At 33.9% G+C, this 9338-nt stretch overlaps 1 protein-coding gene across 1 annotated transcript; it reads right to left on the minus strand.

Moving 5' to 3' along the window:
• Positions 1-6733, minus strand: LOC138310342 (protein transport protein Sec61 subunit beta-like). Its single transcript, XM_069251526.1, has 4 exons — positions 6632-6733; positions 3907-4013; positions 1445-1549; positions 1-358 (listed from the first exon to the last, which is right to left on the minus strand). The coding sequence occupies exons 1-4, from the start codon at positions 6632-6634 to the stop codon at positions 271-273; spliced, it is 303 nt and encodes a 100-aa protein (XP_069107627.1). The 5' UTR covers positions 6635-6733; the 3' UTR covers positions 1-270.
• Between the last annotated feature and the right edge of the window lie 2605 nt (positions 6734-9338).

Raw genomic sequence — 9338 nt, forward strand, 5'->3', positions numbered from 1 at the left:
TCATTTGTCAAGTAGTTTTTGTATTAATAGAATTGTCATTTTAAATTATGTCAACATTCTTTCTCTAGATGAAGACATGCTTTATTTTTCCTTGGTGTCCTTGAATTAATTTCATCCTTTTGCCACTGTATCTTTTAAACACTTTTGGGCTTGAACTGTCTGCTTATTTGGCAAAGGCCTAATTTTCATAGTTTATTTTCTTCAGATTCTTCATTTCATTCAGTGTTCTGCTGCCAATAAAGGAAACAGGAGTTATTCCCCTTGGTTTATTTATCCTCTTGTGTATTTCCCCCAAATGTGAAGCATAAATACTGATGCGATGAAAATCAGACTCATGACTAGAACTGGTACTGGGCCACTGAAAAATAGAAAGGAAATAAGGATTTAGGATGATATTGTTTACAATAGATCATACAACACAGTCAAACCTGTCCATTTTACAGAATTTACTGTCCGTATGGGTAGGTATTGATTGTGAGGTCGTGTGTTTCTTTACTGTCATACTTTTCAATGAAAATGATGTGAATTGCATTCATAAAATAATGACATCACAATGGATACCTACGAGCAGGGGAGCTAACTATGTAATATACAAAGACGGAATAAACAACCACGCAGGAAAAATGGTCTTTATAGCCAGGTGGTCTTTATACATAAGCTGAACTGTGATGAAATTGGTCAGAATTTTTTTTCAATTCATCCTATAGTATTTCAGACTCATTTGTCTATGAAATTTTACTTTGGATATTCTTTATATATATTTCCCTGCACTAAATCTGTTTGAAACCTGGGGTTCATACATGTACCAGGAATACTGCTCATTCCTACCTAAGATACATACTATCATTCATCCTCTAGCTTTAGAACTAAGAAATTGAAAGCAACGTTTGTTTAGGTCGAGAGAAGCTCAGTTGTGATTCAGAAAACTGAAGTACAATTCCTATCGGTTGCATCTCTGACTATTTACTCACATTCTTGACAATATAATCCAAAAAGTGGATGACCATTGGTAAACAATGAACCAATGGTGTCAGCAGGTCATTATTGGTGTGGAATATTGTAACGAGTACAGAAATAAACATCACTCTGGGTAGTTATTTTTGCTCATTCTGTCTTCTTTAAGACTACCATTTAACAAATAACATTGTAAAATATCAAAAAGAATAGAGAAAAAGATTTAAACTATAAATTCTTAAGACAGTTTCATCTTTGTTACTAAAAGGCAACATATTTTCGCAGTGACTGAATTTCATGTTTCCATAAATAACGACTTTTTCATTTCGATTTAAAATTCCACAACTCGGACTGCCTAACTTCTACTTTATATGCATAAGAAACATTTCTGTTGGAACTTATTTTCCAGTTTTTTATTGCCCATGAACATTCTTCACTGCAAAATTAAACATGTTAAAGGTAATTTATTTTGTAACTGTGATCAACGTACACTTTGATCCCGGGTGAATCCTCAGAGTAAAACCTCCACATGCCAGCATTGCCTGTACCGCCACCAGCTGTCGCTTTCCTGGCTCCTCCAGACGCCGGCGCTTTCCTGGTAGCAAAAAAATAATAATTATGTGTGTATTCAGATGAACCAATTATTTTATACACCCAAATGGAATAATACATAGATTGTACCTAGAGCTGTTATCGTAGAGAAAATGTGCATCGCGATATCGTCACGATAATATCGCGATTTTTGCCAAGTAAAATATAAAAGGAATTTATGGAAATATAAGTCATGTTTGGGGGACCAATCATGAAAGTATAATACAGAGTGTAATTTGTAAATAAACAAGAATACAAGGACTTAGTCATGCAGATCCCCCGCCAATGGAGATATCAAAGCTGAAGTAAGTTTGATTGTGGAGACTTATGTCACAATGTGTATGAAAAAAAAAACAGGAAAAAGGAAGTTGAGCTAAAGAAAGATGGAGTATAATTCAAGTAGAGCGGAGCTGCAAATGTTGAATCAGGTATACAGCCTTGACATTTATATTAGACTATATACACAAAGATGGGTGGAGTTTTGCAAAGTAACATTTACCATGATATTTTCAGCAATGTTTCCATGGTAACGGAAAAAGTGCAAAAAATGAAAACCTAAAAATAGCAAAAGGTACTACTAGACCATAAAAAGAATGTGTCTATGAAGTTTCGTGGAAATATCTCTGCTGGTTTTAGAGTTATGCTCCGGAAATGAACCTGCTACAAAAATATGATATTTTCAGCAATGTTTCTATGGTTACAGAAAAAAGCACAAAAAGTGAAAACCTAAAAATAGCAAAAGGCACTACTAGACCATAAGAACAATGTGTCTATGAAGTTTCATGGAAATATCTCTGCTGGTTTTAGAGTTGTGCTCCAGAAACGATTCTTACACAAAAATCTGCCATTTTCAGCAATGTTTCCATGGTTACAGAAAAAAGTACAAAAAGTGAAAACCTTAAAATAGCAAAAGGCACTACTAGACCATAAGACCAATGTGTCTATGAAGTTTCGTGGAAATATCTCTTCTGGTTTTAGAGTTATGCTCCGGAAACGAACCTGGTACAAAAATATGATATTTTCAGCAATGTTTCCATGGTTACGGAAAAAATGCAAAAAATGAAAACCTAAAAACAGCAAAAGGCACTACTAGACCATAAGACCAATGTGTGTATGAAGTTTCGTGGAAATATCTCTACTGGTTTTAGAGTTAGGCTGCGGAAACCATTCGTACGGACGGACAGACGGACGGAACCCATTTGTATATCCCCCGCCAACTTCGTTGGGCGGGGGATAATAAAGTGAAACATTCATCAAAACAAACATTTTTTTGTTATACTTTTAATTAGATGTTTGTTTACAAGTCAATCAGATTCTGTATGTGTCCGACAGTGCAATGTTTTTGTTTCCTTTCCAACTAACACATGATGGGTTATGGCTGACGACGATATCGTAGATATAAGTTTTTTTAACGATATCGTCGTCATTTCTCTACAATCGTGATATATTGCGATGCCGATATATGATAACAGCTCTAATTGTACCATTTAATTTTGTAACCCTGGTGAATACTTGCCGCAAAATATCTCTGGACTAGGGAGAATTTCTCTTTAGCTCAATCGTAATCTGTTTAGCGTAAGGCTTAGCAATTTAAGTAGGATTTTAATGCAAGTCTAGAACAGTTATTTTCAAACCAACAGTAATAACAGCAGTTTATATATTTTTTGAAACTCTGAAGTGTCTCAGTACAGAGAAATATGCTGTGGTGATAACTAGAACTGCCGCCAGAGTGGATTAATAATACCCCTGCTGCAAAAATTTAGTAATAACTCCATTAATAGGGACATTGCAAAACCCTATATAGTCTACAACTCCCCTTAATATGCCAGGATTCTTTGTACCAATCAATTTTATCAAAATCTGTCAAGTTTGCAGTACAAAGCTGTGTCTATACAGACAGACAGACAAACAACTGTTTCCAGTATACCTCTGGCCTTAACTTCTTTTTGTGGGGGTATAACTAGCCTTGGGTTGGGAGAACTTCTCTTTAGCTCAATAAGCTGATTTAGACTAATAATGCAGTGCTCTAGATCTGTTACAATGTTTTTCAAGTTTAATTTCAGTTTACATACAAAAGACTAATTCAACTTGGGCACTTGCATGATTGGAAGTTTAGCAGTTTTAGATTTTATCAATATCCATTTTCATATACATGTATGATTTATATTTTCATAAAAGTAAATATGGTATATTAATGATTGAATCAAAAGTGTTGATATCTCCCTGTGTCTATGTGTCAGGGTCACAAACCATGACAACTTGTTATGAATATTTCAAACCAGTTTGAAGTGATACACCTAGAAGTAGAATGATGTCATGTAGAGGTTTGCAGATTCGGATTCAATGTAACAATTATAGTACCTTTGTCGGACAGTTCCACTACCAGCACTGGCCCTGGGTGATACGGTTTTGGACGAAGATGGGCTTCGGCTACCAGAGCCTACACGGGTGGCGCTCGCTGGTGCTGGCTGCAAAATAAAGAATATATGTGGTATTTATAGTCTCAATTTTATGGTAGAATTTGTTTATAAACAAATGTCAAACAAATATTTTTTTTATCACCAGAGCTTCCAGTTGACCCTGGAGACTTTTAGCAGATTCAAAAGTCAAATTACTTTTTTTTTAAATCTGAAGAGTCAAAACATATAACAAATAGACATGTGTGCTTCAAACCCAAGAGTCAAATCTGATTTTGGGATTACCGGTCTACTGGATGCCTTATATTATGCTTATGGTATATACTGTGAGAGGAAACTGTGTTAAATGATATGTAATTACCCCTTAAACCATTCTCAAGATTCCACAGTATATATATATATATCACTAACATAATATATCTGCCTTAACACCTGTACCATATGTGCAGTGTCATAGAATGTATTTATGAACAACTGTGAAACAAATAACTTCTTGGTATGTGCGAGGAAACAAAATTTAGTATGTGGTAAAACCTTTTTCCATTTTCCAGGGGTTACTATTACCATCGTAATTTCAACATCTGGACTAGGCTTCAATATATAAGTTTATGTGTCATAGTTAAACTGAAGGCATTTCAGGAGTAATAAACTGAAACAATCACAGAGCTATTAGTACATTGACTAGTACCACCTTTGAAGTGATCGACGTCCAACTTCAAATTCATACTACTATATACCCATGTACCATTATTCATTTCATTCAATTTACATTAAAGACACAAACTTCTTGTATCATGGCATCTGTTACATACATAGAGCATTCAATGTGGCTACAGAGAGTGATAGTAACCCCTGAAATATTTAGGCGACAACATGAGGAAGGATATAGACATCTATAACTGCCTGTAAATCTATATATATACTTATCTATTATTGTATGTTCTAAACATAATCATTTCTGAATTGTAACAGTAAAAAAAAGACAGAAAAATTGAAATAATTTTAAACGAATATAGCAAAATAATAGCAAAAACAATTTCAAATTCATGTTTATTGATGTTTTGTCGAAGTTGTGGTTATTTAGTCATGAAGCATCATAAAAATGTGTTTGTTTGATAAAATTTAAACATCATATTAGCCAGGGTCATGTAAGGAAAACCTCCCATTTATTGTGTGAATAAAGTGCTGGTGTGCATTTTGGGAAACTGTGGCATATTTGTGTTGTCTTTTTTTTTAGTGAAACTCTTGCCCTTTTTATTGTGCTATCACTGTAGCATGTGGCCAAAGACACCATGCAACATACACCCTGCCTGTCATATCATACTGGAAACGGCGAACAAGTCGTCCTACTCCCAGACCCTGTATATATGCTGAGAGTTAAACCGTAGCAGAAAGTTCAACTACCAATTTTATAGACTTTGGAGTGTCTCAGTCAGGGGACATAACCCAAAGCATACCTCACAGGGGCGAGTGCTCAACTGAAGGCCAAAAGTGAGGTGGTATTGAGGAGACATGTCGCTTATTTTCTTCACAAATCATGCTCATCTGAACGTTTAGATTACTACAGAGTGTTCTTCAATTCATCTAGATGCTTAAAATTTGAATGATATGAGTGACTACCACACACAAGGGAATGATTTTAACATGTTGGCTATGATTTTTTTGCATGTTTTAGTGATCAGCTAACTTTATACTTTCAATTATAATGGTGTTGGAAAATTCTGACAAACTTCATTACAGATTTCTTACTCAATTAATTGATCAAACACCTCAAACCAATGATACTTAACAAACTTGATTAATCGGAACACCACTATGTCATAGTAAATCTGAAGGCTAGATCTGTCGACAACTGATATGGTAGGTAGTTTGGTCCTTCGATGTACAGCAAAAGAATCGAATAACAGTAAACAGTTGTTGACTGTATGGCTTTGAAGTTTGGCGTACGTCAATCTCTACATAATTTCAAAGGAAGACTCTGTAGGCCATGATCGGTCAGTTTTATTCTCCTAAAATGCCTCCATTCAGTTTTCCTATGATATATTCCTGGTGTGGATATTACTGTCTTTATTATTGTCTTATGAGGCTTTTGCACTCTGCTATACCAACCCTGGTCTGAACTGTGTGGGTTTGAACCAATGTTTTAATTTGTTTCATAAACTATTTTGCATCAGTCATTTTACTAAGGTCTTTTAATTTTTAAAAAGGACAATAGTTATTTATTATATCGTTATATTACAACTTTAGAAGAAATGAGTAGGATTTTCTTATATTCAGATGAAATTTCAAATTCAACATGAATTACGCTGTTACAATGCCATATGGACATTAATATTCAAAATGTACGTTTTTTGACAAAATTTTATTTGAAAAATACAACAGGAACAAAGCATACAAGACGGATGAAAATGAGTGTTCTGAAAATGCGAATCATACATTGTGTGAAATACATTGAAGTATACTCAAAACCGTTCATTGAAGTTCTGTTGCAAGACACTGTCAAGTCACCAAACGTGAGAACGATTCATCAAGTTTAGCGGAGATTTTCTCCATTTATGGGAAATCTTGTCGAGATTAAACATTTTAAATGATATAGATCTCCAAAAAAACTGCATTAGTGCGCTGTAAAATAAAAGAAAACGTTAGGAAGCAAAAGTAAACCGGCTTACCATCTTGTGTTGCGTGTGATGATGTGGAAAAGGAAATGTGACGTAGCAGGAAGCACAAAAGCGCCCTCTAACGGATCAATGTCGCTAAAACGCTTAAAATTCGTTATCGACTACAAACACAATCAGGCCGTTGCCTGAGGGAAGGTGTCAAAAGTCGCTCTAGGGAACGTCTCGATCGCAAATGTGATAAGGCAACATTTTGATCATAATAATTTAGATAATCTACTGGGAACGGAAATGAAATAAATAAAACGATTTTTCAAATTACAGTGTACAAATAATACATGTGGCTTTTCCAAAATTATTCCCTAATAATAAACACATACTGTAGCGTATAATACTGTAGCGTATATCAAGGGTGTAACTTATACAGAAACTGTTGCTGTATGCTTCTGATTAGAGAATAATGATATTGATATCTACATGTAAGTCTCTGTTCTGGTGTATACATCTGTATTATCAAGTCCGCTTCAAACTACTTATACCGAAGAAACTTGACTTTTTGATGAATAATATATCCCTAGCATAAATGTAAAAAATATAACCCCATATACTATATAAAACACTGGTACAGACTGTACATTCTTTTGTATATGGGAATTTTCTTATAATGTGCTGCAACTGGGAAAACATGTTGAAATGATTGTTTGTAAGAATTTTATGGCCGATCGACAACTGAGGCCATTTAGGAATCTGAAAATGATTTTTTTCTTCGGTGTAAACTATTGAAAACCACCAGATTCGATTAATTAAGCTATGGAAATCATTCAAATGGACAGAAAAACACATACGATGCCTTATAAAATACAGAATTGATACAGTGTAAAAATTCTTGTTTTCATGCGTTATGTATATAATATTATGCATGCTATTTAAAGGGCCACTACCTTTCCGAAACGGCTTTTAATTTTTAAAATAGAAATGTAAAACGAGATCAATAATTTTGTAGAGTCGCAGAAGTTATTAACTATACGTTTACTAGCACAATTATCATCACCTTCAGAACTGTTTAATTAGAATAAATAAAATGTTAATTTTCATAACGTTTTATGTTTCCCGCCGTCGTCCTAAATGCCGCGCGGTAGTTGACTATCACTGCGCCAGACGGTAAAACAGCGAAATGAAATCCACTGTTATCGTACATTAGACTGGAAATCTTGCATATGTTTGGTGTTGTAACCTCATCTTAAGCCATCGATATTTTTTTTCTTTTCTTATTAATGTTTTTAAGAAACCTTTAAATTTTGCCCCGGAAAGGTAGTGGGCCTTTAAATGGAAAATTACATGCAGAAATCAGTTTACAATTACTAGTAATACGGTAACTGTAAAGTGCGAAAAGAAATTGTAGAACACAACTCGGTATACATGGTCTGACCGTATAGACATACTAAAAATATTCATTATATCTAAGATGAAACACAAATCTCTTTTCAGATAAATGTATCTCTTATTGTACTTATAAAATGAAAACCTGGGCAGTTTACATGTAAGTATTGCTATTCTCAAAATGTTGGTAATTTTGTATGGAGAATAAGAAAAAAAATATTTAAAGATGCACCTCCGCTGACCAATGGGTTTTTTTCTATCAAAAAAAAAAAGAAGCAGACAAATAAGGATTTTTCTTCAGATACAAAAGTTACTTACTTTACACAATTACCATCATTGTAAAGTGTGAGCTTCTAATTTTACTTCAAGAAAAAAATTATTAATTGCATCTCGAAAAAAATCCACGGCACTTTGTCCTCTATGGAATGAAATACTGATTGCTCATGCACCAAAAGCTAATTCAATTATTTTATATTACTTTTGTGTTAAACATATCTATACATAATTAAACACCAATTATCATACATATGAAGAGTATTGTTTGTGCTCTGTAGCCGATGAAGCAACTGTGGTGTTCTCATTGATTCGTGAGTATAAGACTTAGGCACATATAACTTACACTAGAATAGTTAAAAAAATAAAGAGGACAGATATAATTTAATTGCATGTAAGGTTATCTGAAATAAAAAAAACAATAGATACAATTTCTATATATAAAATTTTGTCCATGCTGATCTAAAACATATCTAGTAACTGTCGTTATACTGTTTACATGTAGTATCCATGTAAAACCATGCACGAGCATACCGTGACGTACCAAGTTTCAGTTTTTTTTAATAAGGTTTCCGTTAAAATAAAATAATTTACTTTCTTTATATTCAAATGTTCAAAAATAATTATTTGCATCCCGAAAAAATTCCATGGCACTATATTCTATATAGGATGAAGTACTGATTGCGCATGCACCAAATGCAAAAATGAACTATTTCATATTATTTTTTGTGTTAATTAGACACATATAAACACGATTAAACACCAATTCTTGTTCAAGTGATGAATATCATTTATGCTCTGTCGGCGGTGGAGCATCTGTAAACAATGTATGTCATGTGACTTTTTTATTGCGATAGATTTGTGTCCGTCGTCGTCCGTCATCCGTCGTTCGTCGTGCGACGTCCGTTAGCATTTCCTTGCTTGAGTAAATATTCACCGAGCTTAATGAAACTTTAAATGTAAACCAACATTTGAAAGATTTCAAACGAGTTTGGAAATCGGCTTTATTCGACTGTAAATTACGGAGTTATTGCCATTTGCTATGATAATTATTATTGGACCTTGTGAATGATTACTTGAGTAAATATTCACCGAGCTTAATGAAACT

Source organism: Argopecten irradians, chromosome 16, assembly GCF_041381155.1.
Source record: "Argopecten irradians isolate NY chromosome 16, Ai_NY, whole genome shotgun sequence".
Taxonomy (NCBI): Eukaryota; Metazoa; Mollusca; class Bivalvia; order Pectinida; family Pectinidae; genus Argopecten; species Argopecten irradians.